The sequence below is a fragment of the Gobio gobio genome, assembly GCF_949357685.1.
Source record: "Gobio gobio genome assembly, chromosome: 4".
In the NCBI taxonomy this organism is placed as follows: Eukaryota; Metazoa; Chordata; class Actinopteri; order Cypriniformes; family Gobionidae; genus Gobio; species Gobio gobio.
The window spans coordinates 1,177,850-1,195,644 of record NC_137100.1 but is presented as its reverse complement, the minus strand read 5'-3'; the positions used below and the strand labels follow the sequence as shown (position 1 = coordinate 1,195,644).

The 17,795-nt window shown below is 50.6% G+C and overlaps 2 protein-coding genes across 2 annotated transcripts; one reads left to right on the top strand and one right to left on the bottom strand.

The window, feature by feature from the left end:
* Positions 1-6,137: 6,137 nt before the first annotated feature.
* LOC307124808 (uncharacterized protein) lies at positions 6,138-9,957 on the bottom strand. Its single transcript, XM_079814256.1, has 2 exons — positions 9,781-9,957; positions 6,138-6,784 (listed from the first exon to the last, which is right to left on the bottom strand). The coding sequence occupies exons 1-2, from the start codon at positions 9,923-9,925 to the stop codon at positions 6,411-6,413; spliced, it is 519 nt and encodes a 172-aa protein (XP_079670382.1). The 5' UTR covers positions 9,926-9,957; the 3' UTR covers positions 6,138-6,410.
* A 366-nt stretch (positions 9,958-10,323) lies between these two features.
* On the top strand, positions 10,324-16,401 carry LOC307125625 (uncharacterized protein). The gene is made up of 2 exons (XM_079815629.1): positions 10,324-10,530; positions 15,369-16,401. The coding sequence occupies exons 1-2, from the start codon at positions 10,395-10,397 to the stop codon at positions 15,989-15,991; spliced, it is 759 nt and encodes a 252-aa protein (XP_079671755.1). The 5' UTR covers positions 10,324-10,394; the 3' UTR covers positions 15,992-16,401.
* Positions 16,402-17,795: the final 1,394 nt, after the last annotated feature.

Genomic DNA, 17,795 nt, shown 5'->3' with positions numbered 1-17,795 from the left:
GAGCTGGACACACACTCTTGTGAACGAGCAGAGCCGGACACACACTCTTGTGAACGAGCAGAGCTGGACACACACTCTTGTGAACGAGCAGAGCTGGACACACACTCTTGTGAACGAGCAGAGCCGGACACACACTCTTGTGAACGAGCAGAGCTGGACACACTCTTGTGAACGAGCAGAGCTGGACACACACTCTTGTGAACGAGCAGAGCTGGACACAAACTCTTGTGAACGAGCAGAGCCGGACACACACTCTTGTGAACGAGCAGAGCTGGACACACTCTTGTGAACGAGCAGAGCTGGACACACTCTTGTGAACGAGCAGAGCCGGACACACACTCTTGTGAACGAGCAAAGCCAGACACACACTCCTGTGAACGAGCAGAGTCGGACACACACTCTTGTGAACTAGCAGAGCCGGACACACACTCTTGTGAACGAGCAGAGCTGGACACACTCTTGTGAACGAGTAGAGCTGGACACACACTTGTGAACGAGTAGAGCTGGACACACACTCTTGTGAACGAGCAGAGCTGGACACACTCTTGTGAACGAGCAGAGCTGGACACACACTCTTGTGAACGAGCAGAGCTGGACACACACTCTTGTGAATGAGCAGAGCTGGACACACACTCTTGTGAATGAGCAGAGCTGGACACACACTCTTGTGAATGAGCAGAGCTGGACACACACTCTTGTGAACGAGCAGGGCTGGACACACACTCTTGTGAATGAGCAGAGCTGGACACACACTCTTGTGAATGAGCAGAGCTGGACACACACTCTTGTGAACGAGCAGAGCTGGACACACTCTTGTGAATGACAGAGCTGGACACACACTCTTGTGAATGAGCAGAGCTGGACACACACTCTGGTGAATGAGCAGAGCTGGACACACACTCTTGTGAACGAGCAGAGCTGGACACACACTCTTGTGAACGAGCAGAGTCGGACACACACTCTGGTGAATGAGCAGAGCTGGACACACACTCTTGTGAACGAGCAGAGCTGGACACACACTCTTGTGAATGAGCAGAGCTGGACACACACTCTTGTGATCGAGCAGAGCTGGACACACACTCTTGTGAACGAGCAGAGCTGGACACACACTCTTGTGAACTAGCAGAGCCGGACACACACTCTTGTGAACTAGCAGAGCCGGACACACACTCTTGTGAACGAGCAAAGCCAGACACACACTCTTGTGATCGAGCAGAGCCGGACACACACTCTTGTGAACGAGCAGAGCTGGACACACTCTTGTGAACGAGCAGAGTCGGACACACACTCTTGTGAACGAGCAGAGCTGGACACACACTCTTGTGAACGAGCAGAGCTGGACACACACACTCTAGTGAACAAGCAGAGCTGGACATTAAACACAATGGTCATGTGACGTTACACACACCAGCTGACCCGAAAACAGAAATATTAGCAGTTTTGAGAATATCATTTTTTCTGAATTGCCTGAAAAAAAACCCAAACGTTTCTGTGATATTGACGTGTTTCTGCTCAGTTTCTGATATGAAAAGATCAAATTGAGTTATTAATGATGCAGATGATCTACAGCAGATCCAGATGAGAATATGAACCACACGCTAAAGTCGCATCGCTCGTGTTTTCTTCTCTATTGCGCCGCAGAAACGCGTCACGAACAACAGCAGATGTGGGCGGGGCTTGTGTTCTCCGGCGGGAACGGATTCATCATTTATAATAAATACTGCAATATTTCCCTGCACAGATAAGAATGGCCAGTTTTGATTTGATGGTGAGTTTAAGCATCATAAAGAAAACACGTGCATCATATTCATCAGCCTGTGTATAATATGAAAATCATAAATCAGAACAAGCTTTATGGCCAAGTTTCCTCAGTAAATGTAAACACAAGACACATAATAATAAAGTTATAGAATAGAGATATGACACGTCGACTATAAGACACACACACTGTGTATATTTATAGCAATATGATGTATATATTAGCGCAATAATAAGCCGCGTCGCGCGTTTTAATGTCATAAATCTTCATCATACAGTGAATCAGACGCGCGCGAGCCTCAAAGTTCCTCAGAAACAAACAGAAAGTCGCGCGCTTACAAACATCTGGACGGAGCGCGACCGGGAGCTGAAGAACGCGCGCTGAATGAATCCCTGTGAACTTCACTATAATGGCCATCACTTATACATCAAACCAGAACGCGCCTTTTATTGACCCAAACGCGCGCGTTCTGGTTTGACGCGTGTCTATCAGTGGATTTGCTGTAATATCACCAAGATCAACAACACACAAACACTTCTCAAAGTCAAACGCTTGACGAGCGCGCGGCCGAACGCGCGCGTAATGTTGACGCACTGACCGGAGAGCCCGACGGACGCGGCGACCTCCCTCCACGCGTTCACCCGCCGCTCTGAACTGCGGTAATCGTGCAGAGACACGTTGTAGAGCACCGGGTAAGCGTAGACGGTTTGGATCAGTTTCTCAGTCACGGCCATGAGTTTATTGAGACGCGTCGATCGGAACGCTCCCGGAATTGTTGCACAGGCGCGTCAAAAGTGCGCGACACGCGCCTCTACAACGCAAGTGGGACGTCATGGCAGGGTTTTGGACCAATGAGATTTGACTGTGGGCGGGGCTACCCAGAGCGTCGCGTCACAGAGAGAAACACAAGCGTCAGACAAAAGGTCTTGATCAGGATTTATACCTCGACCGAAATAAGGCGTAATAACATTCAGCGCGTTTATTTTCTTACAGTACTCCGAGTTTTACAATACTGGGTTTTAAACAGTACAAGAATTAAAGGAAGAGTTGGGTAAACTTTTTAAATTGTGTCTTTTATTCTTCTTGGCGTCATCAGCTCTGTAATTTCATCCCTCAGACTCGATAACAATAGTTTTACTGTGAAAATCAGGCTCTGTGTAATGTTGATGTGTGATCTGAAGCCATATCACACCCAAATTAATCCTATTTATTACAAAATGAGCAATACATTACATATTGCATATGATAATATAATAATGTCTTTGAATGAAGACACTGCAGTACTACAAAATGACATAGAAACTAATTCCAAAGAAAGCCAACAAAAATAGAAATGAAATAAAAAGTGCTTTAGGTATTTCAGTTATTCATTACACACGTCTCAAACCCTTTCTCAAATTTTTACACTCTACTTAAGACTTAACCGACTATGTTTACGAGGAGGATACTTAGTAAAATGGCATTTCGACATATTTGTGTGTAGGCTATTTGACCTATTTGGCTATTTGGTATCCTTCGCTTATGTGCGTTCTGCTCCGTCTCGTCACATAGGGAACAGTGTCTCTTTCGCGGCTTAATGCGCTTTTAATAACACTGTTTAATATCAATCACGTCCTAGAGTTTAGCAACAGTAGACTGCATTTTGCATCACTCACTTATTTGGCTGATTTGTATGTTAAGTTTGGCTTAGAGAAGAAGGAAAGTAACTCGTTTGGCGGCCATGGCCTGCGAATGCACACTCTTCCTGCACGCTCCACCAAAGCCAGCCATTCCCTCTGCTCCACCCTGATCAGCCATGGGGCTTCCGATCCCCAGCTCTGCCCTGGTGTGAAGAGTCCCGATCTTGCTCTGAGGGCCTGGCTCCACCCGGGACCCTCGTCCCACCGGCTACACCGGGCTCCCTCGTCCAACCGTGCTGTCTCGTCCCACCGACTCTACCGGGCTCCCTCGTCCCATCGTGCTGTCTCGTCCCACCGGCTCCACCGGGCTCCCTCGTCCCACCGTGCTGTCTCGTCCCACCGACTCTACCGGGCTCCCTCGTCCAACCGTGCTGTCTCGTCCCACCGACTCTACCGGGCTCCCTCGTCCCATCGGATCCACCGGGCTCCCTCGTCCCATCGTGCTGTCTCGTCCCACCGGCTCCACTAGGCTCCCTCGTCCCACCGGCTCCACCGGGCTCCCTTGTCCCACCGGCTCCACCGGGCTCCCTCGTCCCACCGGCTCCACCAGGCTCCCTTGTCCCACCGGCTCCACCGGGCTCCCTCGTCCCACCGGCTCCCTCGTCCTACCGGCTCCACCGGGCTCCCTCATCCCACCGGCTCCACCGGGCTCCCTCGTCCCACCGGCTCCACCGGGCTCCCTCGTCCCACCGGCTCCACCGGGCTCCCTCATCCCACCGGCTCCACCGGGCTCCCTCGTCCCACCGGCTCCCTCATCCCACCGGCTCCACCGGGCTCCCTCGTCCCACCGGCTCCACCGGGCTCCCTCATCCCACCGGCTCCACCGGGCTCCCTCGTCCCACCGGCTCCACCGGGCTCCCTCATCCCACCGGCTCCACCGGGCTCCCTCGTCCCACCGGCTCCACCGGGCTCCCTCGTCCCACCGGCTCCACCGGGCTCCCTCGTCCCACCGGCTCCACCGGGCTCCCTCGTCCCACCGGCTCCACCGGGCTCCCTCATCCCACCGGCTCCACCGTGCTCCCTCGTCCCACCGGCTCCACCGGGCTCCCTCATCCCACCGGCTCCACCGGGCTCCCTCGTCCCACCGTGCTGTCTCCCACCGGCTCCACTGGGCTCCCTCGTCCCACCGGCTCCCTCATCCCACCGGCTCCACCGGGCTCCCTCGTCCCACCGGCTCCACCGGGCTCCCTCGTCCCACCGGCTCCACCGGGCTCCCTCGTCCCACCGGCTCCACCGGGCTCCCTCGTCCCACCGGCTCCACCGGGCTCCCTCGTCCCACCGGCTCCACCGGGCTCCCTCATCCCACCGGCTCCACCGGGCTCCCTCGTCCCACCGGCTCCACCGGGCTCCCTCATCCCACCGGCTCCACCGGGCTCCCTCGTCCCACCGGCTCCCTCATCCCACCAGCTCCACCGGGCTCCCTCGTCCCACTGGCTCCACCGGGCTCCCTCATCCCACCGGCTCCACCGGGCTCCCTCGTCCCACCGGCTCCACCGGGCTCCCTCATCCCACCGGCTCCACCGGGCTCCCTCGTCCCACCGTGCTGTCTCCCACCGGCTCCACTGGGCTCCCTCGTCCCACCGGCTCCACTGGGCTCCCTCGTCCCACCGGCTCCACCGGGCTCCCTCGTCCCACCGGCTCCACCGGGCTCCCTCGTCCCACCGTGCTCTCTCCCACCGGCTCCACCGGGCTCCCTCGTCCCACCGGCTCCACTGGGCTCCCTCGTCCCACCGGCTCCACCGGGCTCCCTCGTCCCACCGGCTCCACCGGGCTCCCTCGTCCCACCGTGCTGTCTCCCACCGGCTCCACCGGGCTCCCTCGTCCCACCGGCTCCACCGGGCTCCCTCGTCCCACCGTGCTGTCTCCCACCGGCTCCACCGGGCTCCCTCGTCCCACCGGCTCCACCGGGCTCCCTCATCCCACTGGCTCCACCGGCTCCCTCGTCCCACCGGCTTCACCTTGGCCAGTCATTGCCTCACCATTGCAATGGGCTTCTGGGCTGTCTGCTACGCACCATCCCTCAGTCCCTATGGCTCCGTCGGGCTCCACCATCCCTCAGGCTCACACGGGCTCCACCTCAGACCTCCAGCCTCCTGGCTCCACCTCGGCCACTCGTCGCCAGGACTCCCCCTTGGTCTCCCAGGCCTTCGTCACTGGGTCTCTTGGTCACACTGACTCCAGCCGGTCCTCTACATCTCCAGGCATCATTGCTGTTGTTTGGGCTCAAAGGACCATTATGGCTCCATGGGTCGCCTCCCTCATGGCCGTCTCCTGGGTCGCTCTGAGATCATGTCATCCGTCAGTTCCTCAGGATCCTCCAACCCTCAACTCCTCCATGGGTCCTACTATATCCGCCATGTTGTCACTGTCATGTGTCGCTTCACTGCCATTCATAAACCCACTCCTGTGGCCTCATGGGATAGTAAAGTGTCCATCATACGCACACTTCAGGCCATCCAGTATTCGGACATAATACTATTTTGGCGTACATTTCACATATAGTAGGAAAGTATTTGATTTTGGAATGCCGCTCCCGTGTCCTGATGACTGCACCGGTGACATGAGAAACTAAATATATGAGACAGATGTCGTCGGATTTCATTGGTGATGTCAAATATGATAGAACGGCCACTGTCAGGGTTCATTGTTCAAACAACTTAATTTAATTGAGTAAATACAATATTCATCCAAAACTATTTAAATCTGGTTTTATTTCAGTAGTATAAAGGATATGAGTTCACAAGATAAACAGCTGGGTAATGACTAATGATCTAAGAGAAGCCATCGCCATTCATCAACCGATTTGCTTGCAAATGTGCCATTTTACACACACAAAAACATCAAAACCTTCAGATAAAAGAGAAAAGCAACACATAAAACTCTTACTTGGAGGCCTAAGTTGTTTCAATTGATAGAAATAAAGCATCTTTGACATAACATGCATGAATGACACACACACTCAGAGTCTCTGTTCATTGGTCTTTGAACTCGGCGTCAAACATGATCTGCTGGATCTGCATTTTGGCCGCGGCTCTTTTCTGTGGCGTCAGTCTTTTGAGGGCCGGGACGTAACTCAAGAGGAACAGCTCGTCCTCATCGAACGCTCGCTGGGGTTTCCCGCAGCTCTTGAGCGGCTCTTTCTCCGGCGTGTGTGCGCTGATCTCGCTGGGGGAGGCCGAGGCGTTTGTTCTCATGTGTGTTTGCTCCTCCAGATCCTCCAGAGCCGCGGCGTCACTGGGACGCTTCCTCTTCCTGATGTGAGCGTCCAGAAACGAGAGGCTTTCTCTGTGCGGCCAGTAATGCAGACGCCGGCCGCCTTCCTCCCTCTTCAGCTTGCACTGCACCACTGCAGGGAAGAACAACTTCCATGATTTATTCTTCAAACAATATTCATAATAGGCCTGCCCTGAAATCAGCTATTAATTATGAGAAAACATGCATTATATGCACAAAAACACAGGCACATTTTTTACAATGATGTTTAAGCGCTGGACTCGATCACATGATCTGCACAGCGCTATCCTGTCTCTCAGCGTCCGCCGACACTAACAAAACCAGACTTCATTCACCTTAATGGAACCCTATATAGTGCACTGTCTGATCATTCCCTATACCCTATATAGTGCACAGTCTGATCGTCCCCTATATAGAGCACTGTATGATCATTCCCTATACCCTATATAGTGCACAGTCTGATCGTCCCCTATATAGTGCACTGTCTGATCATTCCCTATACCCTATATAGTGCACAGTCTGATCGTCCCCTATATAGAGCACTGTATGATCATTCCCTATACCCTATATAGTGCACTGTCTGATCGTTCTCTATCCCCTATATAGTGCACTGTCTGATCATTCCCTATACCCTATATAGTGCACTGTCTGATTGTCCCCTATCCCCTATATAGAGCACTGTCTGATCGTCCCCTATCCCCTATATAGTGCACTGTCTGATCGTCCCCTATCCCCTATATAGTGCACTGTCTGATCATCCCCTATATAGTGCACTATCTGATCATCCCCTATCCCCTATATAGTACACTGTCTGATCGTTCCCTATCCCCTATATAATGCACTGTATGATCATCCCCTATCCCCTATATAGTGCACAGTCTGATCGTTCCCTATCCCCTATATAGTGCACTGTCTGATCGTTCTCTATCCCCTATATAGTGCACTGTCTGATCATCCCCTATCCCCTATATAGTGCACAGTCTGATCGTTCCCTATCCCCTATATAGTGCACTGTCTGATCGTTCTCTATCCCCTATATAGTGCACTGCCTGATCGTCCCCTATCCCCTATATAGTACACTGTCTGATCGTTCCCTATCCCCTATATAATGCACTGTATGATCATCCCCTATCCCCTATATAGTGCACAGTCTGATCGTTCCCTATCCCCTATATAGTGCACTGTCTGATCGTTCTCTATCCCCTATATAGTGCACTGTCTGATCGTTCCCTATCCCCTATATAGTGCACTGTCTGATCGTTCCCTATCCCCTATATAGTGCACTGTATGATCATCCCCTATCCCCTATATAGTGCACTGCCTGATCGTCCCCTATCCCCTATATAGTGCACTATCTGATCGTCCCCTATCCCCTATATAGTACACTGTCTGATCGTTCCTTATCCCCTATATAGTGCACAGTCTGATTGTCCCCTATATAGTGCACTGTCTGATCGTTCTCTATCCCCTATATAGTAAACTGTCTGATCGTTCCCTATCCCCTATATAGTGCACAGTCTGATCGTCCCCTATATAGTGCACAGTCTGATCGTCCCCTATATAGTGCACAGTCTATTCGTCCCCTATATAGTGCACAGTCTGATCGTCCCCTATATAGTGCATTGTCTGATCGTTCCCTATCCCCTATATAGTGCACTGTCTGATCGTTCCCTATCCCCTATATAGTGCACTGTCTGATCGTTCCCTATCCCCTATATAGAGCACTGTCTGATCGTTCCCTATCCCCTATATAGTGCACTGCCTGATCGTCCCCTATCCCCTATATAGTACACTGTCTGATCGTTCCCTATCCCCTATATAATGCACTGTATGATCATCCCCTATCCCCTATATAGTGCACTGTCTGATCGTCCCCTATCCCCTATATAGTGCACTGTCTGATCATCCCCTATATAGTGCACTATCTGATCATCCCCTATCCCCTATATAGTACACTGTCTGATCGTTCCCTATCCCCTATATAATGCACTGTATGATCATCCCCTATCCCCTATATAGTGCACAGTCTGATCGTTCCCTATCCCCTATATAGTGCACTGTCTGATCGTTCTCTATCCCCTATATAGTGCACTGTCTGATCATCCCCTATCCCCTATATAGTGCACAGTCTGATCGTTCCCTATCCCCTATATAGTGCACTGTCTGATCGTTCTCTATCCCCTATATAGTGCACTGCCTGATCGTCCCCTATCCCCTATATAGTACACTGTCTGATCGTTCCCTATCCCCTATATAATGCACTGTATGATCATCCCCTATCCCCTATATAGTGCACTGTCTGATCATCCCCTATATAGTGCACTATCTGATCATCCCCTATCCCCTATATAGTACACTGTCTGATCGTTCCCTATCCCCTATATAATGCACTGTATGATCATCCCCTATCCCCTATATAGTGCACAGTCTGATCGTTCCCTATCCCCTATATAGTGCACTGTCTGATCGTTCTCTATCCCCTATATAGTGCACTGTCTGATCATCCCCTATCCCCTATATAGTGCACAGTCTGATCGTTCCCTATCCCCTATATAGTGCACTGTCTGATCATTCTCTATCCCCTATATAGTGCACTGCCTGATCATCCCCTATCCCCTATATAGTACACTGTCTGATCGTTCCCTATCCCCTATATAATGCACTGTATGATCATCCCCTATCCCCTATATAGTGCACTGTCTGATCGTCCCCTATATAGTGCACAGTCTGATCGTTTTGGAGTGTATAGCTAACATTACGACTAACAAATTCCTAATAAAAGGCAAAAAAAACGTCCATTTTGATTTCATGGGGACTTTAAATCATGAGTTGTTTTCCTCATGTATGTATGGGTTATTAATAATAACACTACTGTAATAAACCCATAATAACTTATTATGGTAAGCAGGTTTGGAAGGTTTTATTTAATTTTTTAGAGAAAAGCCTTGAGCTGAGATACAAATCAGTGTATAGGAATTTATAAAGTTTAAAGCAATACATTTGTTTTGCACAGATACAGTATTACAGAGCACCAGAGCCTCTGTGTGAATAACTGTGTGTGTGTGAGTGAATCTATAGATTGTGGATGTAAAGCGCGCGCGCACTGACCGGAGAGCCCGACGGACGCGGCGACCTCCCTCCACGCGTCCACCCTCCGCTCTGAGCGCCGGTAACCGGTCACCGACACGTTGAGCACCGGGTAAGTGTAGACGGTCTGGACGAGCTTCTCGTTCTCAGCCATCGGGTTTATCATCGCGCTGCTGCTGCGGAGACGCGTTCTATTTCCGGAATGGCACAGGCGCGTCAGAGACGCGCGACTCACGCATCTCAAGCGATTGGATCACAGTTTGAAAGCAATTTAAAGGTGTGTGTGTGTGTGTGTGTGTGTGTGTGTGTGTGTGTGTGTGTGTGTGTGTGTGTGTGTGTGTGTGTGTGTGTGTGTGTGTGTGTGTGTGTGTGTGTGGAGTGAATCAAGTCCAGCTCATTTTGATTCGTGAACATTAAAGAAACTGAACTTGTCTTGTGCTCAAGACCTTTTGTCTGACGCTTGTGTTTCTCTCTGTGACGCGACGCTCTGGGTAGCCCCGCCCACAGTCAGATCTCATTGGTCCAAAACCCTGCCATGACGTCCCGCTTGCGTTGTAGAGGCGCGTGTCGCGCACTTTTGACGCGTCTGTGCAACAATTCCGGGAGCGTTCAGATCGACGCGTCTCAATAAACTCATGGCCGTGACTGAGAAACTGATCCAAACCGTCTACGCTTACCCGGTGCTCTACAACGTGTCTCTGCACGATTACCGCAGTTCAGAGCGGCGGGTGAACGCGTGGAGGGAGGTCGCCGCGTCCGTCGGGCTCTCCGGTCAGTGCGTCAACATTACGCGCGCGTTCGGCCGCGCGCTCGTCTAGCGTTTGACTTTGAGAAGTGTTTGTGTGTTGTTGATCTTGGTGATATTACAGCAAATCCACTGATAGACACGCGTCAAACCAGAACGCGCGCGTTTGGGTCAATAAAAGGCGCGTTCTGGTTTGATGTATAAGTGATGGCCATTATAGTGAAGTTCACAGGGATTCATTCAGCGCGCGTTCTTCAGCTCCCGGTCGCGCTCCGTCCAGATGTTTGTAAGCGCGCGACTTTCTGTTTGTTTCTGAGGAACTTTGAGGCTCGCGCGCGTCTGATTCACTGTATGATGAAGATTTATGACATTAAAACGCGCGACGCGGCTTATTATTGCGCTAATATATACATCATATTGCTATAAATATACACAGTGTGTGTCTTATAGTCGACGTGTCATATCTCTATTCTATAACTTTATTATTATGTGTCTTGTGTTTACATTTACTGAGGAAACTTGGCCATAAAGCTTGTTCTGATTTATGATTTTCATATTATACACAGGCTGATGAATATGATGCACGTGTTTTCTTTATGACGCTTAAACTCACCATCAAATCAAATCAAAACTGGCCATTCTTATCTGTGCAGGGAAATATTGCAGTATTTATTATAAATGATGAATCCGTTCCCGCCGGAGAACACAAGCCCCGCCCACATCTGCTGTTGTTCGTGACGCGTTTCTGCGGCGCAATAGAGAAGAAAACACGAGCGATGCGACTTTAGCGTGTGGTTCTTATTCTCATCTGGATCTGCTGTAGATCATCTGCATCATTAATAACTGAATTTGATCTTTTCATATCAGAAACTGAGCAGAAACACGTCAATATCACAGAAACGTTTGGGGTTTTTTCAGTCAATTCAGAAAAAATTATATTCTCAAAACTGCTAATATTTCTGTTTTCGGGTCAGCTGGTGTGTGTAACGTCACATGACCATTGTGTTTAATGTCCAGCTCTGCTCGTTCACAAGAGTGTGTGTCCAGCTCTGCTCGTTCACAAGAGTGTGTGTCCAGCTCTGCTCGTTCACAAGAGTGTGTGTCCAGCTCTGCTCGTTCACAAGAGTGTGTGTCCAGCTCTGCTCGTTCACAAGAGTGTGTGTCCAGCTCTGCTCGTTCACAAGAGTGTGTGTCCAGCTCTGCTCGTTCACAAGAGTGTGTGTCCGGCTCTGCTCGTTCACAAGAGTGTGTGTCCAGCTCTGCTCGTTCACAAGAGTGTGTGTCCAGCTCTGCTCGTTCACAAGAGTGTGTCCAGCTCTGCTCGTTCACAAGAGTGTGTCCAGCTCTGCTCGTTCACAAGAGTGTGTGTCCGGCTCTGCTCGTTCACTAGAGTGTGTGTCCAGCTCTGCTCGTTCACAAGAGTGTGTGTCCAGCTCTGCTCGTTCACAAGAGTGTGTGTCCAGCTCTGCTCATTCACAAGAGTTTGTCCAGCTCTGCACGTTCACAAGAGTGTGTGTCCAGCTCTGCTCGTTCACAAGAGTGTGTGTCCAGCTCTGCTCATTCACAAGAGTTTGTCCAGCTCTGCACGTTCACAAGAGTGTGTGTCCAGCTCTGCTCGTTCACAAGAGTGTGTGTCCAGCTCTGCTCATTCACAAGAGTTTGTCCAGCTCTGCTCGTTCACAAGAGTGTGTGTCCAGCTCTGCTCGTTCACAAGAGTGTGTGTCCGGCTCTGCTCGTTCACAAGAGTTTGTCCAGCTCTGCTCGTTCACAAGAGTGTGTCCAGCTCTGCTCGTTCACAAGAGTGTGTGTCCAGCTCTGCTCGTTCACAAGAGTGTGTGTCCAGCTCTGCTCATTCACAAGAGTTTGTCCAGCTCTGCTCGTTCACAAGAGTGTGTCCAGCTCTGCTCGTTCACAAGAGTGTGTGTCCGGCTCTGCTCGTTCACTAGAGTGTGTGTCCAGCTCTGCTCGTTCACAAGAGTGTGTGTCCAGCTCTGCTCGTTCACAAGAGTGTGTGTCCAGCTCTGCTCGTTCACAAGAGTGTGTGTCCAGCTCTGCTCATTCACAAGAGTTTGTCCAGCTCTGCACGTTCACAAGAGTGTGTGTCCAGCTCTGCTCGTTCACAAGAGTGTGTGTCCAGCTCTGCTCGTTCACAAGAGTGTGTGTCCAGCTCTGCTCGTTCACAAGAGTGTGTGTCCAGCTCTGCTCATTCACAAGAGTTTGTCCAGCTCTGCACGTTCACAAGAGTGTGTGTCCAGCTCTGCTCATTCACAAGAGTTTGTCCAGCTCTGCACGTTCACAAGAGTGTGTGTCCAGCTCTGCTCGTTCACAAGAGTGTGTGTCCAGCTCTGCTCATTCACAAGAGTTTGTCCAGCTCTGCTCGTTCACAAGAGTGTGTGTCCAGCTCTGCTCATTCACAAGAGTTTGTCCAGCTCTGCTCGTTCACAAGAGTGTGTGTCCAGCTCTGCTCATTCACAAGAGTTTGTCCAGCTCTGCACGTTCACAAGAGTGTGTGTCCAGCTCTGCTCGTTCACAAGAGTGTGTGTCCAGCTCTGCTCGTTCACAAGAGTGTGTGTCCGGCTCTGCTCGTTCACAAGAGTGTGTCCAGCTCTGCTCGTTCACAAGAGTGTGTGTCCAGCTCTGCTCGTTCACAAGAGTGTGTGTCCAGCTCTGCTCGTTCACAAGAGTGTGTCCAGCTCTGCTCGTTCACAAGAGTGTGTGTCCGGCTCTGCTCGTTCACAAGAGTGTGTGTCCGGCTCTGCTCGTTCACAAGAGTGTGTGTCCAGCTCTGCTCGTTCACTAGAGTGTGTGTCCAGCTCTGCTCGTTCACTAGAGTGTGTGTCCAGCTCTGCTCGTTCACAAGAGTGTGTCCAGCTCTGCTCGTTCACAAGAGTGTGTCCAGCTCTGCTCGTTCACAAGAGTGTGTGTCCAGCTCTGCTCGTTCACTAGAGTGTGTGTCCAGCTCTGCTCGTTCACTAGAGTGTGTGTCCAGCTCTGCTCGTTCACAAGAGTGTGTCCAGCTCTGCTCGTTCACAAGAGTGTGTCCAGCTCTGCTCGTTCACAAGAGTGTGTGTCCAGCTCTGCTCGTTCACTAGAGTGTGTGTCCAGCTCTGCTCGTTCACTAGAGTGTGTGTCCAGCTCTGCTCGTTCACAAGAGTGTGTCCAGCTCTGCTCGTTCACAAGAGTGTGTGTCCGGCTCTGCTCGTTCACAAGAGTGTGTGTCCGGCTCTGCTCGTTCACAAGAGTGTGTGTCCAGCTCTGCTCGTTCACTAGAGTGTGTGTCCATCTCTGCTAGTTCACAAGAGTGTGTGTCCAGCTCTGCTCGTTCACAAGAGTGTGTCCAACTCTGCTCGTTCACAAGAGTGTGTGTCCAGCTCGTTCACAAGAGTGTGTGTCCAGCTCGTTCACAAGAGTGTGTGTCCAGCTCGTTCAGTTCACAATAGTGTGTCCAGCTCGTTCACAAGAGTGTGTCCTGCTCGTTCACAAGAGTGTGTGTCCAGCTCGTTCACAAGAGTGTGTCCAGCTCGTTCACAAGACTGTGTCCTGCTCGTTCACAAGAGTGTGTGTCCAGCTCTGCTCGTTCACAAGAGTGTGTCCAGCTCTGCTCGTTCACAAGAGTGTGTGTCCAGCTCTGCTCGTTCACAAGAGTGTGTGTCCAGCTCTGCTCGTTCACAAGAGTGTGTGTCCGGCTCTGCTCGTTCATAAGAGTGTGTGTCCAGCTCTGCTCGTTCACAAGAGTGTGTCCAGCTCTGCTCGTTCACAAGAGTGTGTGTCCGGCTCTGCTCGTTCATAAGAGTGTGTGTCCAGCTCTGCTCGTTCACAAGAGTGTGTCCAGCTCGTTCACAAGAGTGTGTCCAGCTCGTTCACAAGAGTGTGTGTCCGGCTCTGCTCGTTCATAAGAGTGTGTGACCAGCTCTGCTCGTTCACAAGAGTGTGTCCAGCTCTGCTCGTTCACAAGAGTGTGTGTCCAGCTCTGCTCGTTCACAAGAGTGTGTCCAGCTCCGCTCGTTCACAAGAGTGTGTCCAGCTCTGCTCGTTCACAAGAGTGTGTGTCAAGCTCTGCTCGTTCATAAGAGTGTGTGTCCAGCTCTGCTCGTTCACAAGAGTGTGTCCAGCTCTGCTCGTTCACAAGAGTGTGTGTCCAGCTCTGCTCGTTCACAAGAGTGTGTGTCCAGCTCTGCTCGTTCACAAGAGTGTGTCCAGCTCTGCTCGTTCATAAGAGTGTGTGTCCAGCTCTGCTCGTTCACAAGATTGTGTCCAGCTCTGCTCGTTCATAAGAGTGTGTGTCCAGCTCTGCTCGTTCACAAGAGTGTGTCCAGCTCTGCTCGTTCATAAGAGTGTGTGTCCAGCTCTGCTCGTTCACAAGAGTGTGTCCAGCTCTGCTCGTTCACAAGAGTGTGTGTCCAGCTCTGCTCGTTCACAAGAGTGTGTCCAGCTCTGCTCGTTCACAAGAGTGTGTCCAGCTCTGCTCGTTCACAAGAGTGTGTCCAGCTCTGCTCATTCACTAGAGTGTGTGTCCAGCTCTGCTCATTCACTAGAGTGTGTCCAGCTCTGCTCGTTCATAAGAGTGTGTGTCCAGCTCTGCTCGTTCACAAGAGTGTGTCCAGCTCTGCTCGTTCATAAGAGTGTGTGTCCAGCTCTGCTCATTCACAAGAGTGTGTGTCCAGCTCTGCTCGTTCACAAGTGTGTGTCCAGCTCTGCTCGTTCACAAGAGTGTGTGTGTGTGAGTGTAGCGCTGTGTGTTTATGATGTGTGTGTGTGAGTGTAACGCTGTGTGTTTATGATGTGTGTGTGTGAGTGTAACGCTGTGTGTTTATGATGTGTGTGTGTGTGTGTGTGAGTGTAACGCTGTGTGTTTCTGCTGCAGTGGTGGAGTGCAAGAGGAGATGGAAGACCATCAGGGACAGATACATCCGCGAGCGGAGACTGGTCAAGCTGAAGAGGGAGGAAGGCGGCCGGCGTCTGCATTACTGGCCGCACAGAGAAAGCCTCTCATTTCTGGACGCTCACATCAGGAAGAGGAAGCGTCCCAGTGACGCCGCGGCTCTGGAGGATCTGGAGGACGGAAGCGCTCAGGAATCGCCCGAGGAGTCGCTGGACGAGTCCAGCCGGGAACACAAAGCCCAGCCTCCGCTCCGAGCGGCTCCGCTCAATCCCCTGCCCCTGATCGTCCCTCAGCTCGCGCCCGTCAAACCGCTCCCGCACATGAGGCCGCTGGCGCTCGCTGTCTGCGCTCCGCCTCCGGGCCTGAAGGGGGCGCCGGCGTCCGGCTCGCTCATGCCCTCGGCCTCCCCCAGCGAGATCAGCGCACACACGCCGGAGAAAGAGCCGCTCAAGAGCTGCGGGAAACCCCAGCGAGCGTTCGATGAGGACGAGCTGTTCCTCTTGAGTTACGTCCCGGCCCTCAAAAGACTGACGCCACAGAAAAGAGCCGCGGCCAAAATGCAGATCCAGCAGATCATGTTTGACGCCGAGTTCAAAGACCAATGAACAGAGACTCTGAGTGTGTGTGTGTGTGTGTGTGTGTCATGTGAGTGTGAATGACCAATGAACAGAGACTCTGAGTGTGTGTGTGTGTCATGAGTGTGTGTGTCATGAGTGTGTGGATGACCAATGAACAGAGACCCTGAGTGTGTGTGTGTGTGTGTCATGTGTGTGTGTGTCATGAGTGTGTGGATGACCAATGAACAGAGACTCTGAGTGTGTGTGTGTGTGTGTCATGAGTGTGTGGATGACCAATGAACAGAGACTCTGAGTGTGTGTGTGTTGACTACAGCAGCTCCTGATGAGGCGCTAGAGATCGCACAGCTAATAAAGCAGGAATAATAACACCAGTGGGAGTCATCAAGATGCATGTTGACTAAATTCAAGCATTAAAGAGAAAACAGTGTCTTCACTTTTATCTTTTTACACATTCATTTCCCACATATAATTAAATGAGGAAAGGAAAAACAAAAAAGAAAACAGCAACAACAGACTATGTTGACTACTTGAACATACATTTTGCTCTCCTTTCTTTCTGGCCAGCAAATTTCTCAATGACTCTCTGATTAAAGTCCGTCATCTCAGTGTCATGACGTTTGCAGAGTTCAGTCAGATATTTGAGGGCTCTTACCCTCGTTGTTGTCCACAAAACTTCAGTATCGACACTTTGAAATAAAAGACAGGGAAAGCAATAAAGGGCATTGCTAACAACACATCCAGCCAGCCCTTACGTTTCTCATAACACGCGTGTGAAGCGAGTACATCTGGATCTGTAAATCGCGTTGGTTCGGGATCCTTTATCCTTTGTTTTCTTCCAACGAACGCCTTGTAAAAGAATTTGGTTTAACTGCGGTCATCCATCTCTACGAAACTGATCATCCTAATAAGGTTTTGGCGTAGTCGGCGTGACTGTGTCGCCCGCGCACTTTCGCTTTAGTTGCAAAGAACGGAAAGTTGAATGACAGGTGACGAGAACCAATCAGATTGGATACAATAACACACATCCAATTCTGATTCGCCAGGGACCTGCGTCCGGAGGAGGATCTTTAAGAACCAATCAGAGACCAGCTTCAGGTCACATGCTGCCGTAGATTTTTAGACTCAGATAGACGTCCATTTGTCCGGCGTCCCTCACGCATGAAACATATTGAAGAACATATGAAATAGTTTACCCATCAAAGCCAGTTTTTATTAAATGCTGAGGCTCTTACTAACAGCCGGCACGTCGTATGAGTAAACTATTTAATTTTTATATAATTTTTGTATACATGTATATTTCTGGAATTTTGATGGATTTCTATTGACCAGCCGCCACTGGTTAAAACATTAAACATGAATAAACATGAAAATCATGTTAGTAGAATGCTAATTAATGTTAACAACATGTTAAAATTATAGGAACATGTTAATTCATGCTAACAATATGCTAATTCATGCTAGCATCATGTTAATGAAGGATAACATGTTAAAGGTCCCATGGCATGAAATGTTAATTTTATGAGGTTTTTCGACATTAATATGAGTTCCCCTAGCCTGAATATTGTCCCCAAGTGGCTAGAAATTTTGATGGGTGTAAAGCGAGTTGTGGCTGTCTTTCTTTTCATTTTTGAGAAAATGACGGCCCAGACGAGCTGATCTGGAATTTTCCTGTTATGACATCATAACAGGAGAGGTTTCCTCCCTTTCCTCCGCCCAGAGAATCTGCCACGCCCATGCGAGCGCCATATTTGTCCCGGAGAGATCATGGCTTGTGAACGAGTTGGCAGTTTCTCAGTGTTTGGATGTATAAATGAGAACAGAAGTCTTGCTC